This window comes from Notothenia rossii, assembly GCF_949606895.1.
Source record: "Notothenia rossii genome assembly, chromosome: 3".
Taxonomy (NCBI): Eukaryota; Metazoa; Chordata; class Actinopteri; order Perciformes; family Nototheniidae; genus Notothenia; species Notothenia rossii.
This window is the reverse complement of record NC_136901.1, coordinates 82,540,039-82,559,324: the sequence shown is the minus strand read 5'-3', so window position 1 is coordinate 82,559,324 and position 19,286 is coordinate 82,540,039. Positions and strand designations below refer to the sequence as shown.

The following is a 19,286-nucleotide window of genomic DNA, read 5'->3' as shown; positions in this document are numbered from 1 at the left end:
AAGACAGAAAAGTTAAAAGGCCTGCAGAAAGACGGACTTACTGTGGTAGTATAAACAGATAGATAAAGCAATCAGGGGGAATTCCCACAGACACAGTTTTGCTTTTGAAGCTAAAATATAATTTGTCGCCAATCTCATCGCTGCAGCAAATGAGAAAAAGAGTTACTGTTTAGTGTTAGTCAGTGTCTACTGTTGGTCATGATGATAAGATGTAATGGAAAGTGTTTCCAACAAACTTGACCTTTATCTTAATGAGCCGAGACAGTAGAGGTCTCGATGAGTAAATCATCATCCCTCTACACGTCCTGTGGTACAAACAGCTTGCTCTATAAGCTGAGAGGCCCCCTGTTGTCTGTGCAGGCTCCTGTGAAGTAGAGGAGGCCTGGGAATGTTCTGTCTAATCTGCTTTGAGATGTATTCTTGCTGGGAGCCCCCCAGAGCCAATCTCTGCCTCAGGCGAGGAAAAGCTCATCCGTGCAGCTTCAACACAGAAACACGAGCGCCTATACAAACATCAGGCGCAGCTGGTGTCAGGTTTTTGTTGTAACAGAGAGCGAAAGGGTCTCTTTTCAATTCCTACTTCTCTGTTTCTCTATACTTTTGACATCATCATATTATGTGTAACGCCTCTCAAGTCTTCAAGGACTGACAAACTGCATCACACTTATAATAATGATCCAACAAGTTTAGACATATCAATGTTTGTCCAGGAAATGTGTTAGTGTATGACGGTGAATGGCTTGCATTCATTTAGTGCTTTTCCAGTCTTTGCAACCCCTCAAAGGTCTTTTATTTATATATATATATATATATATATATATATATTTCTTCATTCACACATGCATACAGAGGAGCCTTCCGCTCAGCCGCTGAGAGAAGTTTGTGAATGTTTTGGTCACTTTAAGTTTATGCTACTGTTGCACAGGTCAGATGGCACAACTGTGTAAGTTTGAGAGTTCCACACAGTGTTATCACCCTTTGCTGGTCACTTCGTATCTGTGACAACGTGTTTCGTAAAAGGGGTTGCTCGTAATGACTGGAGGTTTTAGCGCTCTGGAGCATTTAGCTCTTTCAGCTCATTGTTATGGGTTAACAAAGGTCAATTTGACTTTTTGTTCCACTATTCCCACTCTCACCAACCTTGTTTGCAGCCGCCAGCTGTTCTTGGCTGAGGAACTTTGATAAAACTATTGTAAGCTATCTGCTCTGCAACAAACTGATTTATCTGCACTGCTAAAGATAGTGGAGAATTTACCCGCTGAAAAGCCAGATATTTCCCCCAGGTTCTCCTGAAAAGGAAATCATAGCTAAAAGATAAATACAATTGGACCTCCTTCGATAGACGGCTGAAAACATGAATTCAATAAATGTTGGACCAATTAAAGTTTGCTTATATTGGCTATCATTTCCATAATGTGGTTGCAACTTAAAAAACAATGTTGAAAGCTTCTAATATAAAACACTTTATTATAAAAATTGAACGTGCAGTGAATAACACATTTGTCTTTCCTTCTACAGAGGATCCATCCAGCGGGAGGTCCAAGAATGGATATGTTTTCCAAGAGATGGGTGCGTAGCAGTAATAGATATCTGGATTGTTTTTTTCTCAGCATGGTTCCTGTTCTGATATGCTCTAAATTATTCAGGATATGAGGCAGAATAATGTAGATTTTCACATGGAAATATGCTAATGCTAATATTCCTCCCTGCTCACTGATGACCCATCCCTCATGCTAGTGAGCACAACGCGTGTGATGAGAGGTTAATTAATGGGTAAATAATGAGGCAGATCATCTGTGGGTCGATGACGGGAAGCGGGAATAATCATAGCTCAAGCGTAGCTCTTGAAGGGTTAAGGTTAATTCACCAATTCTGTAGCTGTTCCTTTCCCCCCTCATAAAAAGGGGCGATGGAGATGCCATATTTATCTTCTATACAATTAAGGAATTTATGAGCGGCTGCTATTGTTAAAGTACTGTGTGTCTGATGTAAGGGGAATGTTTTTATTGGTCTCGCTTGTCAACAGATGGCGAGTGGTGGGAGGACAAAATTAATTGTCCCTTACTGGAGACACTGTGGCCGGAGCTGCATCTTAAACTTAACACAGAGCAGTTTTATCTCACTGTTATGTATAAAATTGCCTTCATTATTCACATATCACATCATTATTATTACTTTAATTTCTTATGTTTATATATTTGCACATGGTAAAATCCTTTGTTTATTTAATATATTTTATTTTCTTCTTCTATGCATTTTTAAATGGAACAATTGTTACTAAAACCAATTCTCCCCTGGGATTATTAAATTATTTCTGATTGTGATTTCTCAATCGTCAACTGAATTAAAAAGTACCGCAGCCAAAACACTAAGTCTGACACCGAATCCCTCAGTTTTGTTCAAATTAAAGTTTGTATGTAACTTTTAAACTGAGATGTATTGACTGTCACTCCTTATTTGTATACTCACAGAGCTGAAGGATGGGGAACAGAAGGATTGTGAGGATGATCTCAAGGACCACATCTATGACAGCCAGGTCCAGATCAGTGCGTCAGGTAATAATCATTCCACTATAACATGTTCATCCTGTGGTGTGATTTGTTCTAAGATTATACATTAGAGAAGAGCCATTATTTACCGATACACATTAATAAGCTGATGTAAGTGGTGCTGTCTTTCGTGACTTCTATCATCTGAGGATAATTTGCCGCCTCTGCAATTAGGGAAATCATGTGTGCTAGCGAGTCATGCACATGCGGTTGCTAGATGTATTAGTTGGTTCCAAGAATAACTTTAGAAATATGAAAGAACCATTCGGTTGCTGGAGGCTGAGACAGTGTGTACAATTATATATTCTTTATGTGATTTTTATATGCAGATCCTGACCGTCCTGGCTTTGGGCTTTTGAACACGACAAGAAAAGTACGTTTTTCTTGTCAGCCTCTCTGTGCCTCATCACAAACATGAATTTTGTGTAAAATACTGCAAAAAAACTGCATTTTACACTTTCTATTACACTTCTCGCTTTTCAACTGTTCCATTTTAACGCTATAATACTCATTTTCTCGTGCATGCTTCATATTTTATACTAAATAAGAACTGTAGATAGAATATTCTGCACTGTTATTATATTCTGTTTCTATTATATTCTATTTTATTTTATTTACTTATTGTGTTGCACTGTTGGAGGAGCCTGTGACCTAAGATTTTCATTGTCATGACTACACTGTAGCTATGCACACATGACAATTAAAGCCATGAGGTGAATCTGAAAGCAGTAAGCTGGGAGGAAATGTGTGGATTAACTTGCCTTTGGGGGGGATATACAGTCAGCAAAAGGAACATTACACCTGTTTGCACTTTGACATTAAGCTAATTTCCTTTTGTTCTTGGCTCACACTAGTATGTGAAGCCGATGAACTTCCATGAGGAAGTGCGCGCCCACAGAGACCTGGACAGCTTCCTGGCGCAGGCGAGCATCCTATTGGACGAGAAAGCTGCCACTCTGGACGAGGTCCTGAGGCGGATGTTAACTCACGTGGTGGAGGACGGCCACGGGGACTGCGATGTGGACGAGGTCATGAACTTGCTGTTCACGGACACAACAGGGGAAGAATTGAATAGTGAGCTAAATATATCAGGGGCACTTTGAGCAGTGGTGGAATGTAACTAAGTACATTTGCTTACGTACTTATATCGTTGTACAATTTGGAAGACCTGTACTTAACCTGAATACTCCAGTTGTTTGCACCTTTATGCAACTGAAATCTAACAATTAATATATATACGTTTTTGAAATTAGCCCCTCCAATGAAGAGATGAGCACAATAACGCATCTTCATAAACACTTGTAATTCAGCTGTATGACATATTGATCTTTAGGAGGCCATTCAGCAACATGGTTACTTTTACTTTGGTAATCTAAGTTTTCTACATTTAATTAGGAAAGAATTTGAATGCAATACTTTCATTTGTACTTGAGTAGTTCCCTGTTCTTGTATTGATACTTTTACTTCAGTAAAAGTTGTGAATACTTCAGTAATTACAGAGTGTAGTGTGTGTTTTCTTTACACGATGCTTGTAATATCAACTTGTTTTGGCGGTTCAATTAATTGTATTATGCTCCCACAGTTCACCTCCTATCAGAGACCCTTCATGGTGTGATGGCCACTTCCACCGGCATTCGCTACCAGCAGTCCTGGCTTTGTATTCTGTGAGTTCTTCCACTATAATATTTTAGAGAATGTTTGACTTCTAGCATCAGTTCAGTAGAGTTCATTTGAATGCACAGTGACAACAAACATAAAACCATTTCATTGGAAAAGCAATGTTCTGTTGGCTTAAACCCACCGAACTGGGGTCTAATTTACACCTGCCAATACAGAATGCTGCACAGTCAATCATTTATACACCACTGATCACACAAATACATTTCCCATTGATTCAGCTCCAATGTGAGGAGCCTGCAGAGGCGCCATGTCTGCATCACCCGCCTGGACAGGCCACAGAACTGGGGAGCGAACTGCCGCGAGGCGCGCTACGTCATCCTCATCCTGGCCCCCCCACGGACGGTAGGGAGAATGATCAGTTCTGCCATTTAACATTAATGATATAATGGAGGAAATATCAGGAATGTCCCCCTTGTAGCATCTTAAAAGTGTATAGGCGCAGGTTTTTCTAGCCTTTCATTTTAGTAACCTTGTCATCTTTGCATTTTGAACTGTTAATCAACAAGCAACTTGAACATGTCCCTTAGGTTGTGGGAAAACAACCATTTTTCATAATTTTTCTAAGGCATTTTATTTACCAATTACAGAGGAACTAAGAACAATTGATTTTGTATTTGCCACCTTAATCAGGTGCATTGGCAACAAAACAACATTTGAATGTAGTAATTTTTGAGGTTTAGAACTGGCTGATGTCCTTCGTTGTTGCTTTATCCTCACTCTTTTTTTATGTGATACAAAGTAAAAAATAGGGCCCACATGCTTGAAAATGTTTTCTCTCTCTTTGATATTATGAACAATTGAAACTGTGTAGAAGTTGTTGTTTAAAGCCAAATTAAAAGAATATCTCATACCATTCTTCTCCAGAAAAGCACCAAGTCGGCCGTGGAACTCGGTAGAACATTTGCCACGATGTTCTCGGACATTTCCTTCAGACAGAAGCTTCTGGAGGCCAAGACGGAGGAGGAGTTCAAAGAGGAGCTGGTGCACCACAGAGAGCAGCTCTCCATCGGCTCTGAGAAGACGATCGTAACGGAAGTGGAGGACTCAGATCCACGGAAAGGGAAACCACTTGAGGTGTGAAAGGATAGCAAATAGGAGATGTAAAACACAATCTGTTATCAGTGCAGAGTGGCCCTTTGACTGTTGTATAACTGCAAAGCCAATATACAACGATACTTAACTCTACAAACAAAGGAGTTGTACTTGTAAAACCAACACTTATGTTCTCTACCAACTGTTAGCTCTCCACATGTGGGAACCACCCGTGTGTTCTCCCTCCATCCAGGCACATAAAGATGTGAGGCTGTAAAGTAAAGTAGTTGAGCCAGATTATCTGATTATCCAGTTTCCACGCTCCATCAGCCAGGCCCGAGGAGCGAGCAGCTGGGCAACAAACTGAGAGCGCTGCCAGGGCTGCCATGGCTCTGGCAGCAGAATGTGGCTCCATGTAATGATAAAGGACTTCATCAGGCGGAGAAGAGGGAACACCCAGATACTGCCTAGAGAGAAAGCATGTATTTGGGTTGTAAAAGAGCAGAGTTAACAACAGGTTGTGGCTGCACCTGATGTCCTGAATGCTTTAATAACAGAATTTAAATGTAGGGTTGTTGCTGCCAAACCAACCTTTTAACCTCTTCTACAATTACAGAGTTGCATAATACAAAAACAAGCAATGATGGACCCTTAGATGTGTCATTATGTCCAATTTTATAATGGATGCGAGTTAAATTCCTCCACAAAAATGTATTAAACATTATTTTTATTACGCTTATTCAAAATACCTTTCACAAAATCAGCAAATAATTGAAAATGAATGTTATTCAAAAGGAATGTCCCAGTCAGAGGAGTCTTTCAACATAAAGTCGTCTGAAGCACAGGAGGTTGCTGAGGTCATCCATTCAGTTCAATAGGAACACTGCGGCAGCACAGCAAGGCCAAACAAATACATGCAAATGCACCGTCCTCAGTACTGGAGGATGAACTCAAATCCCTCCTTGAGTCAAAGTAGGCTACTACTACTCCTAGAAATACTCTGTTGGAAGTAAAACTTCAGCATTTGCAAAGTAAAAGTAGTTAGGTATAATCAGGAAAGATTCACAATAATTTATGACATGTCATACTTAATACATATATACTATATAAATAATATGTGCTATATAAATAAAATTAAAAAGAATATAAAAACATGCACAATAACGTCAAATTTAAGAAGCGTGAAACAAGAATTAGAAATTAATTAACACTCAAAATAAGTGACAGATAATTTCAGCTGTATATTTTCATATGTTTATAAATGTACAATAGCTGTCAGATAATTGTAACGCCTGAGTAAATATACTTAGTGACTTTCTACTGCTAACACTAAGCCTGTTATATCACTTTTTGTATTTCTACTGTTTACATCGCAAATGTCTACCCAAAGTTAGATTGATTTCCATCTTAATAACTTTTTTAGAAATGTAAAACATGTTCTGAACATATCAAAGATCACTGTGCACTGTGTTTGCAACTGATACGCTTGAAACTGAGTAAACTAAAGTATTTGGTTCACACTTGTCTACATGTTTCCAATTTAGTGCCAATTTACCAACACCGTTTTGAAGGATTAAGGAATATCAGGATTACAAGCCATAACACATAGTTGTGCTTTCAGTATTTTAATACTGATTTCATTCCACACCTATAAGTCCCAATAGTCCCCTTCAGAGGGCTCTCTATGTAATGAACATGAGTTACAGCATCTGAATAATTACTGGAGTGTTAAGTCTGAATGAATAAATCCTGTCTCTTTCTCCACAGTTCAAAGAATTCCTTAAATTCGGTAAAGGTGTTTTTGATGACCTCCGGCGCAGACTCCCTCTCTACCCGTCAGACTTCACAGATGGTATTAATCCTTTCTTGAAACACTGCCTTCTAAGAACAAATCTATTTGACTTAATTGCCTCGGCTGCAAAATCATAAAATGTCTTATTTAAAAGCACATTGAAGATAACTCGAGGTTTCGGCTGTTATATCTTTCATAACCCTTTAAATAATCCATCAAGGAATAACTGGGAAGGACCGCTGCCTGCTGAAGTACACCACCACTGCCATCTTCCTCTACATCGCCATTCTCCTGCCTGCTATCGCCTTTGGATCATTAAATGACGAAAGCACAAGAGGAGAGATAGGTATGCACCCTTTTCTTTATCTGCAACATTGTTTAATGTATAGCATCCAAAAGTACTTAAGTCAGTTTTCTTGACAGATGTTCAGAAGACCATTGTTGGGCAGAGCATTGGAGGAGTGATCTACTCTCTGTTCGCCGGCTCACCTCTCGTCATTCCACTGACCACTGCACCCCTGGCCATCTTCATAAGCGGTGTGTATTGTGTATTACTGTTTAAAGGTCACCTAGAATGCAAAATCCACTTTTTCATGTATTTTATACATCAACATATGTCCCCTCCGTGTAAAGAGATTCTGAAAGTTTAAGGAAAAAAGATTCTCTCTCTTTTTGTCCTGATCCAGTTATATAAAAACCTGTCTGAAAATGAGCTGATCAGATTTTGGCCACTTTATGATGTCATAACGATTTTTTGGCTTGTGTAACCATTAGCCAATCACCAACCAATGTAACACCCCCCACCTTATCACCTGAATCTCCTCCTAGAGCACCATTGAGTTCTTTTTAACTAAATATCTCTCAGAGGGGCGTGGGGAGGGGCTCCTTGTTTTCATCTAAAGTAACAGACAGATAATCAGCACTTTGGAAACAGGGCTGAAACAGAGGGGATTATGGGATGCTACAATGGGTGATCTGTTTGGTGTTTGGAGCCAAACACTTCAGAGACATGTTTTGTATATATTTGAGACCTATAATATATTGATGAAAAATAGTATAATAGGGGACCTTTAAGTAATAAGAGGCTGCATCTTCTCCAGTTTCTCTGGCACAAGCACAAATCTGTAGGAAGTTTCAACATGGGTCAAACCATTATGTTTCCTTTCACTGTTTTCAGTCTCTCAGGGTTTATTTAGATATATTTAATTTCATTCTAGGCAAAAATTGACTCAAAATAGTATGTTTAGAAAATGCATGTACCTCAAAAACCTCAAGGAGGAGCGAATTGAATGTCAAAGATATGCACAACAGTACGCAGTGTATACATGTTCTTCATACTGAGACATTCGATGGATACAATGTTGGCGTTTTTTTATTAATCTTTATCAGGAGTCCTGAATTTGACTATTTATTAAAGGGTTAAATGTACTGGGATCTAGACATTTCAAAGTTGTACTGTTTAGATGCCTAGAGTATGTTGTAACAGATTTCAGGCCTAAGGAAAATCTGAACCAAATGTTGTTGCATTTAATACTGAGCATAGTCTTCGGCACAAATGGATTAATCAGGTGGATAATATGTAGGGCTTTAACTTTGAAAAAACAAGAGATAAACTCCAACAAAGTATTATAATTACCAACAAGTAGCCATTCTACCAGACAGTTGCTGTGAAAACATTATTTTTTAATATTGTGATTGACTTATTTTTGTGTCAATATGTATGTTTTTCAGTAATCAGGGGAATCTGCGATGACTATGACCTTGACTTTAAAGCTTTCTACGCCTGCATTGGTTTATGGAACAGCCTGTTCCTCATCCTCGGAGGCTTATTCAATGTCAGCCTTTTTATGAAACTCTTCAAACGGTGAGTACACAAAAACAAATATATTTCAATATGCCATATCAGACAGATAGGAGAAGACGCATCCGTTATGACTTGTTTTCAGACATAATTATACATTTGGTTTAATATGCACCCTCACTATCTGGGCTATTATTTCGCCTTGAGCGAACTGTTATGTCTGTGTTTGTATTAATAACACAAATCTGTTTAAACATGAATGATCATGCAATGCTTTTTTAGAACACTTTCTTTTACATGTTCTATCTTTCAGCTCAACAGAAGAAGTCATTGCATTGTTTATCTCAATTGCTTTTGTTGGGGATGCAGTGAAAGGCACCATTAAAAGTAAGTCAAGACAAGGTTAGACTACATTAAACATGTTTTGAATGTTTTTGCAGCAGAGCTATCTCCCCACACCGCAGGGGGGATGACCAAACGTCCCTCATATCGTTTGTTGTAGGTAATGAAGCCCAGCAAATATTCAGATCCATCACAGAGTCTTTAGAGGAAAAGCAAGCATAAAATCAAACAGGCTCCCAACCCTGTAATGTAAATATAATGTAGTCTGTCACACAGCTTCTGTTTCTATCAGTTTTATACAAGGGTTTGTCACAAGACTGGAAATAAATGCATTTGATGTATTCTATTCTTTTAAGCCTCAGGCTGTTGTAGCTGCTAGACTGCATCAAACCGAGCAAAGCTTCAATTTAGAGCAGTGCTTGAATGCCTGTAAATATATTTATAATTAATACATAGAAGGTACATAATATCAATAAGGTATAGAATATCTTATAGACACTATCTGTGAAATAGACATACATTTTTTTTTTTTTATATTCTCTCCCTCTTCATTTGATATATCTAGCTGAGATCTAAGGACTTCTAAAATGTGTCAGTTTCCAAGTACAGTTTTATTTTGTACAGCAACATGTTCCTGCCATCATGGCAAAACATGTTTTTCATAACAACAAGGAAGTTCTTAATTTTTTACAAGATCCCAATTAACAAACTGAATAATATCAATTTTACAGGGAACATGTTCTTGTAGTAACACCTGTACCTTACAGTGTACTTTTGTTGTTAAAACACACTTGATACATAAAATGACATTAAAAAGATCTGGTAAAAACAAGAGCAAGGCTCGTAGCAATCCCTTTACGCTAAGATCTGAATTCTTTTTCAACAAGAAGCAACATTTAAATTCACGTGAAATGGTTTCTCTAAAGATCAGAAAGGTGACCCTCTATAACAAGAAGCTTGTCCTCTCTCTTCTTCCCCTTCACTAGTTTTTAACCACTTCTACCATGCGCCCACACTGGCGTCCACAAACACCACGTTCGTGCTCCAGCAGATCACTGAGATTCTAGAGAAGGCCAACAACCAGACGGGGAACACGATGGCGTCTCCGAATGGGACCGTGTCGCAGATGGGACACGCAGAAGAGCATACGTTAGTGTTCCTGCCCGAGTCCCTGGTGCTGACCACCAGAGAGAGACCCGTCCTCTGTCTGCTGCTCATGCTGGGCACTCTGTGGCTGGGATACGCCCTCTACCTCGTCAAGAGGAGGTACGCTCCCTTTCTGAATTACTTATTCAATATATTCAATATAGATACTGCAAGAAGTGCGACAATAACTTGAACAACACCCTACAATACCACAACGTAAAATTGCCTCGTTTTTTAAATATTAGTTCAAGTAAAGACTTAAACATTATAAGCATCAAGTGACGTGAGTGTGTCTGTTGTCTTTACGTATGCGGCTCAAAGCCACATCATTTGTATGGTGGAGAAGATACTAACGTTTATAAAGATACCAAAGTGTAATGCTGGGTAAATGTGTTTTAATGCCATGAAAAACAAATAGAGAACATACTGTATGTGATATTGTTGTCAGCATGACAGTTCTGTTGGGCAGCTAACACAATAAGCATTTCCCTTTGAAATGTTGAGTAAGCATTGGTGTTAAGTATATTCACTCTAGTATTGTACTTACGTAAAATGCCGAGTTTTCCGTCCACTTAATGTGACTAATAATGACTTTTCTTCAGCTTTAAGAACAAAACGTGTGCTTTGTACCCCACTGCATGTATCTTACAGCTGTAGTAACTTCTTAATACTTAATATGTTACTCATTAATTTAATTAAATGAAGAAAGGACTGTTTTAAATGCAGTTCTTACATACTGTATGTACTGAAGTATATTTTACATTGTTGTTTTGCTAGTTTTATATAAATGAAGGATCGCAACTTTAAATATGACAAAAGAAAGTAATTGTACTTGTGTATAGCCCTTAGGATCATGTTATTAGTGACTTTCTACCTCTGTGAACAGTAGTTGCATATGTCCTCACATAACTGGTAAGAAGTTGGTGGAAAGATGTGAAAAAGATGGAAGATTTCCCAGGAGTCAGGCAGGATGTATCAAATTATCCGCAATGATTTCCACCCTTCGGGTGTAGTAATGTAATACATGAGGTAGATAAATGTATGTATTTCAATGTCTCCTGGGGTATCTCCATAACTTTTTACCACCCGGTATGAATTATTTTGAGCTAAGAGAGTAACTAGTGTCATCACTGTAGTAAAACTTGTAGAAATGATTACATCAGAGTTGCACAATGTTGAAATATCTTCTTTATCTCCCACAGTCCGTATCTGAATGGCAGAGTCAGAGAGGTGGTGTCTGACTGCGCTCTGCCTATCTCTGTGTTGGTGTGCTCCTTTATTGGCTCCTACCTTTTCCTCGACATACAGCGTGAGTAAAGATCTCATATAAAAGAACTGATTGAAGAGTACCCTCGAGACTTAAAGTCACAACCTTGGCACAAAACACATTTCACTGTTCGTAAATCCTCGGTTGGAGGTATAGAAAACTGATGTATTTGCTTTCAGGGAGCTTTCAACTCAGCGTGGCTCCTGAATCAATGTGGGTTAAAGACGCGGGGTTGAACGTTGCTAATAACACAAGCAGAAAAGTTAAATATGAAGACATTTCTTTATACAATGTTATCATCTTTTCCCTTGCAAGTGTGATGTCTCTGTTTGAGATGTGTATACTCAATGTTATGCTCTCTGTGCTATTAGTTCCTAGGTTCAATGTCCACGATGGCCCCATATTCAACTTCCCTAATTTTGATAAGCTGTCAGGACTGAATACACTGTGCGCGGTCGGGCTGGGTTTCCTCCTCGCTTTGCTCATCTTCATCGACCAGAACATCGTCATCTCACTCACACATGTGCCTGAACACAAGTAAGACTTCGATTTTAGGTGTACTTGCCAAACCAAGGCTATAAATGTAACATTACTCTAGTTTTTAAAGTGTCCAAATCTCATAGACTGCTCCTCTGCCATCTACAGAATAAAGAGGCTATATTGTTCTGCTGCTGTGTTGCATTGACAAACCACTTGACGCCCGTGTGTTACCAGGTTGCTAAAAGGCACGGCGTTCCACTGGGACTTGGTGCTGACGGGCTGCATCAACATCCTCATGTCCTGTTTGGGGTTGCCATGGATGCACGCTGCCTTCCCACATTCCTCCCTACACGCCCGTCAGCTGGCCAAAACAGAACAGCACGTAGAGAACGGACACGTTTACACAACGTGAGTAAAGTTAAAATGAAGAAGAAATCAGAGTGGGGCTTTCAAAGATTGAAAACACCAGCAGCTGATCTTAACTCTTTTATCCGAGAGTTTGGAGGCTTTGTAACAATGTTTTTGATTTGCATACTGACAATAATATCTTCATTGTCCCTTAGTGAAGTGGAGATACTCTTTTTTGAAAAAAACTATGATCTATTTATCTAATTCTGAGTTTTCTTGGTCAAATATCTAAATAAAAAACATTATTTTGTATATATATTATTATTTTAAAAGTACATTTTATTTTAAATATATAAATATTGATCCTGATTTGAACATTATTTTAGTCATATACTGCAAGTGTATTGGATAGTTTTTGATATTTCCATTTCGCTTGACGATTTCTGAGGTAAATCATTTTCATTAAGCTGGGATGATAAAAGGGATAAGAAAGTAAAAGTAGGACTTACTTACTATTAATCTTAATATACTAGTTTTTCCATGTTGTACGCCCATTGGCTACAAATCAATATATGATTGGTTGATCAAACTGTCAGTCCAAACGTACGCTTTCATTCAGTGCAACGGCCAGGGCATTCTATCAAGGATGTAGAATACCTTGTTGAAGGATATTCTACCCAGAGACCCAGAACAAGATCTGATTGGTTGCTTTCTTTTCGAACACAAAACCACTGAAATGCGTAGTGCATGGTCCGAGAAGGACAAACAAATCAACGTAACATTGTAATATTACAGATCAACAACATTTTATTTATATAATTAAATCGATTTGTTGTTTGTTTTATGTGAGTGTTACAGGGTATTCTCTGAATACCTTGAAGGCCCTGACGGTTCGCCACTGGTAAATTGTTGTACTTATGTCTTTCTCTAATCAGACAAGAAGTGTTTATCTGGATATTTAAAGTATTTCTCTGGCTTTGTGTCCAACAGTATAGTGAGTGTGAAGGAGACTCGTCTGACCTCGCTGGTGGCCAACATCCTGATTGGCCTGTCTGCCTTCATGCTGCCCATCCCTCTGCAGTGGATCCCCAAGCCTGTCCTCTACGGCCTCTTCCTCTACATCGCAGCCACGTCGCTTGATGGGAACCAGATGGTGGACCGCATGGCCCTGCTGCTAAAGGAACAGGTGAGCAGCAAGGACACTGTGGTGTGATTGGTTGATCTCTTTTTCCCCCTGTTTATCCATTAAACTTCACATGGTGTCTACTCCAAACGGCCCTCAATGGTAGATGTCTAATTAAGGGCGAAAGTTATACGCCAACCTTGCTGCTACCTTGACATATAAGAATCCTCAGTGTCATGGTTATATCCCAAAGCAAGAACACAAATAACTATTTTTGTTATAATATGACTGTATCATTATTACAAGACACCTCTGCATAACAGTTGGTGAACAACATACAATCCTATCGTGTTATAAAAACAAGACGCTTCTATTATATATGAAGACACATGTTGAGTTTGTGAAATTATTAAAACGTTTCATTATAAAACAAGATCAGAGGCCTGTACGACGAAGCCGGTTCAACATAACCTGCATATGTTTGAGTTACCCGGTTTACCTAATCCAAAACAAACGCGCTCTCGCTAAGCGGTTCTACGATGCTGGTTATCAACTTGTTAACTCAAGCCAGCTTTGATCTATCTAGTTAGGTGCGCGTTCGCATGAAAGGGGTGGTATTTGGAGTGTTCGACCAATCACAAACATGGACAAGCGTACTGACAGCGCAGCGAGTCATACTTCCTGAATGAAAATTCAACTATAATTAGACAAATATGAAGACGTTAAACTTTAAACATCCATGACTTAAACACTTTATCCAGGATAAAAGCCAAATAGCTGCACCTGCAAGGTGAATACAGCTGGTAAAAGAAAAAGTGTTTGAATGAGTACATTAACAGGTTTATGATATCACTGACCCGTCTAAGACACGAGTGGATCTGACTTTAATTACATTTGGCTCGAGTGTTTTGTCAACTTAATGTGTTGCTTAAAATAATACTTCTGCATACAGTATGTGACACTGTAAGTGTTGCACGGCCAGATACGGCTCAGCTGACTCAGATAAGGAAATAGGCCTATATGATACATGATGTGATATGAATGATAATGGGACACATCGACGTCTGCACTCACAGTGCCGCGGACTTTACATAATGTTACTTTGATCCGGTTACTTATGTTGTGGCAGATATTTAAGTAAGCTTTCTTAACGCTAATGTTATAAAAGTCAGATTGCTCTGAAGATGGGAGGTGATATTCTATTCATTTTCACGTTCACACAGTCGGTGATTTTTGCCGGCCGTCTTTCCTGCAACGGCAGTTTAAACTGTATTTCCTTTCTCCTGTAATATGACTTGATCGCTTTAAACTCCGCACACTGAGCTCTGATTGGTCAGCAGGCGGTGTTTTCACTGACTTGATCTCTTAGCCTGCAACCTAACCTGCTCCGGACCAGGCTAGCCGCTCAGCATGTTACCATGGAGATCTAGCCCGCTATGAAGTGAACCAGCGTCGTAGGACCAGAAAGCCAGAGTTTCCCCTGAAGTTAGCTCGCTAAGCAAAAATCCGGCTTCGTCGTACAGGCCTCTGGTGATATCTTGTTAAAACATTTCTCATAGAAACATGATTGGATAATAATAAAATACCTTATTATAAAAATTTCCAACCAGATGTTTCATTCACCCTGCAACAACTGTGTCTTTACATGAACATATTACCCAACTTTAATGGACTTGAAAGTAAACTACTTTTACTTTAGGAAACTAAATGTAATACAACATGTCATCTAAAAGCATTGTAACCACATGTTACTCACTTTCCTTTGTCCAGACCTCCTATCCTCCCACACACTACATTCGCCGCGTGCCTCAGAAGAAGGTCCACTACTTTACGGCGCTGCAGATGCTCCAGCTGATCATCCTGTGTGCGTTCGGGATGTATCCTCTGCCCTACATGAAGATGGTCTTCCCCCTCCTGATGATCCTGCTGGTCCCTGTCAGGTAAGAAGAGCCAGGCCAACAGGGGGCAGAGCGGCACCGTGGAAACCAACACACTGCTGCAATGTCTGCATAGAGTTTACATTATATTGGCTAAGATTCGTTCTTGATATGAAGTTCAGTTTACTTCTGGAAACAGGTAGATGAAGTACTGTGGCTCTGGGGGGGACTTTCTGAAATATGAGGAAATAACCGAGTGATATCATTTTAGCTTGGTCTTTAAAGCCAAACCACAAAGTTATAAAAACTCAGGATGAGGAGTAAGTCTGAACAACGTGTAATTATTTGACATATAAAGCTTGTATTGAGATGTTGGATTGAATCCTCAAATGTCTGTTATATTATTATAATATAGATTTTATGACATCATCCTAAGAAACAAGTCTTTGATCAAAATCCTCAATTTGGATAATGCGATGTCATCAGAGTATATGCAGTAGTCTTTTTTATAATGTCAACTTACTTTAAACTTTAGTTCATCATTGTATGCTCCTCTGTGTGTAGGAGAGCAAACCGTTTTAAACTCCTTTCCATGGTTTGAATTTGAGAAATGATTATATTTATATTGTATTACTTTATTGAATTTTGCACTTTGAAATACAATAACGTTGTTGGAAATCATTTGATCAAGCTAGTCGGAAACAGTCCTTTCCAACAAGCTTTCACTGAAATCTAATTCAACATAAAAAAATAACTTCTTATGGAATATAACTAAAGCCTAATCTTTATCTGCAACTGTGCAGAGAGACCATAATGAATAGAGATGAAAGAAAAAGAAGCTGCGCAGCATTTGAGTGTTTAACATTTGAGTTTCAGCGTTTGAAAGATAACATACAGCTTTGAACTTTTTTGTATTGCCCAATAATATGAAGTTTGAAAGACTTTTGTAAAGCGTTTTGTGTCTGTGTATGAAGGATTAATACATTAAGAAACCTTTTCCATACTAACATGTACGTAACTGCACAACATCATCTGGTATCTCTTTGTGTTTTATTTCAGGATCACCCTTCTACCCCGAGTCATCGAAGCCAAGTATCTGGATATCATGGACGCCCAGTACATATAGATCAGCAGAGCGCACCTTATGGACAGATTCACTTCTTCCTGTTGGGAGGGAAACAGACTCAGAACTCAATGACTGTGTTAACAACTAAACAAAATGCATTCGGACTGCAAGATGTGGATGTGAGCACTCTCTCGTGACTGGACGACATTTACATCCCTCAGAAGCTTTCTCATTGGTCATTACACATTTACCATCAATGTAGCTGCCATTTTAATATCCCACATTCCTGCATCTTTATTGTATTTACCAGTCTTGAAAGAGTGTCTTCTGTTTTGCTTATTCTTTTCACACACACATCTGCTCTTAGCTGGGAACTTGACAGAAATGGTTGTAATGTTTAAAAAACATGTTAATAATTTCAAATAATTGTGGCATCATGTGTTTGATAGAGCTGCTTGGTTTGTGTGTAAAGTGCAATGTGGATGAGGGGATTACAGTATTTTACCACTGTGGAATATACATAATCATTTAAAGAAACAGTTGATAACATGTAGAGTGAAGTGTCACCACACCTTGACAAAGTGTGTCAACCACACCGATGTTGAACATATATATTCTAGTGGTTTAGCCGTGAAAAACAGCTATTTTCATTCTGAGGAGACACATGACATGATAAAGTATGTTTGTATAAAAAATATGTTCTGTGCACTGTAATGTTTGGATTAAATCAAACTGTTGTTACACAAATAAAGCCCCTTTAAGGAACTAAATGCAAATGTTTCATTGTACTGATCGTCCTCAATATAACATTAAATTTGCCATCAGTCGATACAGCAGGTAACAGGAGAGCATTTTCTGAAATGCCGTCGCACACAGCACAACGCCAGCCGTTATTGACCCGAGGGGAACGACAGCTGTGAAGCTCTTCAGTTTAGTGTCTCCAATAGATGGCAGTAGATGCTCGTCTTCAGCAGGGTTTGGGATCAGACTTGGCTGACATACAGAACTGAAAAAAGGAGGCAGATTTATATCATCCAGCACAATAAGCTGGGATAATTCTGTGGGCAGAAAGCATGAACAGTTTCAACAAAATGTACAACCGTAAGATATTTTCTTCTAATATTTGTTTCATCTGTAACTTTCTGTAAAGCCACAAACCACCCGATGCTTTCATTTTAAATGTATTTTGCTGTTATAGTATTCCTCCATAAGTGCATCAACAACGTTTGCCATGGATGTATGTAGCGGATGCCTTGCACATATTGCAGGAACAGAAACACCAAACTGTTAGTTTGAGCTTTTGAGACAAACAAAAGGAAGCTCAGTTTCACACTTTGCTACAAAGACGCAACAAAGACAATTATCTTCTGTGTCTAAATGTGGCTGAGGCATGAATTCGGCAGAAGAAAAGTTTGTTATTGACATTCAGAAAATATGAAATAAAATTGTAAAACGAAAATCGACTGTCTGTTTGAATGCATCATAGCTGAAAGGCACCGTTTGAATGTCGTCTAATAGCCAATATCAAACCTGTTATTTGTTTACAATAACAAAAAAAATCACTGCTATGATAAAACGTGTACCTTAGCATTTATTTCATATTTATTTATTGTACAAAATCCAAAAGAAGCCACGAAGGAAGCTAGGAGAGTTTTGAGGTTGAGAGGTGACCTTCCTGTAAAGCCCTTTAGTTCGGGTCTGCGAGTTCACTGAGCCAACTGGGGGCCGGAGTAGAAAAATACAACCAATACCTTGAGTCCGCTGAGATTGGCTCTCTGATGGGACTTTAGCTGAATCCCATGGGTAAAAAAAAAAAAAGGGATCGAGTGAGAGATGACGCAACTGTCACCATAGAGATATATCCATCTCCTGATCACCATAGAGATGCAGCCAATTATTTGCCATCACAAAAACCTGCATATTTATCTCTGCAACCTACACAAAACACCCCCTCATGATCTGAGATGTGCGGTGGATAATTTGGGCTCTTGTCTTAGCAGGTAGAGCCCCACATCTCCATTAGTGTTGTGCGTCCTCCACATTTCTAGAGTTTCCTCCGTGTACCTGTGTGGCCTGTCATCTTTCCCTCTTCTCAGAAGCGTCTCCGGCAGAGTTTATGTGCTCTTGATGCCCTGGAAGCCGCAGAAGCTCCAGCGTTTCTCCAGACTCGCTCCGACTCCACTCAGCTCCTGCCTGAAGGTGCAGGGCAGCCGAGAGAGAAGAGCCTCCACCTCACTGGTGTTAATCTGCGGACACATGTCAGACAGGCAGAGACTTGAATGCAACACACAAATACTTTCTCACGCCTCTGCTCCTCATGTTCACAATGCTCACACTTAGTTCTCACACCGTCTCTTAAACCATATGAAAAGGGCAAGCATCAAGACCATGATATGAGCTACATGAAAGGTTCACACCACCCTTGTGGACTGAGGGGCACCAAATAGGCGAAGGTGACAGGAGAGACAGAAATCTACTTTACAAGCTCCTGCGGACCACCCACACAGCCATGTATTAAAAAGCTATGTTGTTTGAGCCGTGTGCCGATGTCAGGATGCATTAAGGTCCATCATGGAGATAGGACTCCTGTATCATTACAGACATGGAGCTGTGTGAGTGTGGAGCCGGTAGATAAGCACAGAAGCGGGGTTGTTGTTGGGGAGTCCAGCCAGCACTATTGACAAAACTCTGTGTGCTGCTTGTTGTGCAGACTCAGTGTCAAAAAGGAGATATACAGGCAAACAGACGCACACAGACTTTAAAGAGGACATATAATGCTCATT

The 19,286-nt window shown here is 39.3% G+C and overlaps 2 protein-coding genes across 3 annotated transcripts in view; one reads left to right on the top strand and one right to left on the bottom strand.

Moving 5' to 3' along the window:
• LOC307034044 (solute carrier family 4 member 11-like) overlaps positions 1 to 17,273 on the top strand; it is a 24,252-nt gene extending 6,979 nt beyond the window's left edge. For both annotated transcript variants that reach the window (XM_079672745.1, XM_079672746.1), the window contains exons 2-20: positions 1,519 to 1,569; positions 2,472 to 2,555; positions 2,879 to 2,922; positions 3,404 to 3,623; positions 4,132 to 4,213; positions 4,448 to 4,571; positions 5,094 to 5,303; positions 7,029 to 7,113; positions 7,274 to 7,399; positions 7,477 to 7,590; positions 8,785 to 8,917; positions 9,168 to 9,241; positions 10,183 to 10,462; positions 11,545 to 11,651; positions 11,981 to 12,146; positions 12,324 to 12,497; positions 13,428 to 13,623; positions 15,331 to 15,500; positions 16,497 to 17,273. In XM_079672745.1, the coding sequence (XP_079528871.1) occupies positions 1,519 to 1,569; positions 2,472 to 2,555; positions 2,879 to 2,922; positions 3,404 to 3,623; positions 4,132 to 4,213; positions 4,448 to 4,571; positions 5,094 to 5,303; positions 7,029 to 7,113; positions 7,274 to 7,399; positions 7,477 to 7,590; positions 8,785 to 8,917; positions 9,168 to 9,241; positions 10,183 to 10,462; positions 11,545 to 11,651; positions 11,981 to 12,146; positions 12,324 to 12,497; positions 13,428 to 13,623; positions 15,331 to 15,500; positions 16,497 to 16,563 (2,507 nt within the window). In that variant the 3' untranslated portion in view covers positions 16,564 to 17,273. The remainder of the gene's footprint in view (positions 1 to 1,518; positions 1,570 to 2,471; positions 2,556 to 2,878; positions 2,923 to 3,403; positions 3,624 to 4,131; positions 4,214 to 4,447; positions 4,572 to 5,093; positions 5,304 to 7,028; positions 7,114 to 7,273; positions 7,400 to 7,476; positions 7,591 to 8,784; positions 8,918 to 9,167; positions 9,242 to 10,182; positions 10,463 to 11,544; positions 11,652 to 11,980; positions 12,147 to 12,323; positions 12,498 to 13,427; positions 13,624 to 15,330; positions 15,501 to 16,496) is intronic.
• Positions 17,274 to 17,425: 152 nt separating this feature from the next.
• LOC307034049 (ecto-NOX disulfide-thiol exchanger 2-like) overlaps positions 17,426 to 19,286 on the bottom strand; it is a 142,064-nt gene continuing 140,203 nt past the window's right edge. The window contains exon 15 of the mRNA XM_079672753.1: positions 17,426 to 18,749. Coding sequence (XP_079528879.1) covers positions 18,618 to 18,749 — 132 coding nt within the window. The 3' untranslated portion in view covers positions 17,426 to 18,617. The remainder of the gene's footprint in view (positions 18,750 to 19,286) is intronic.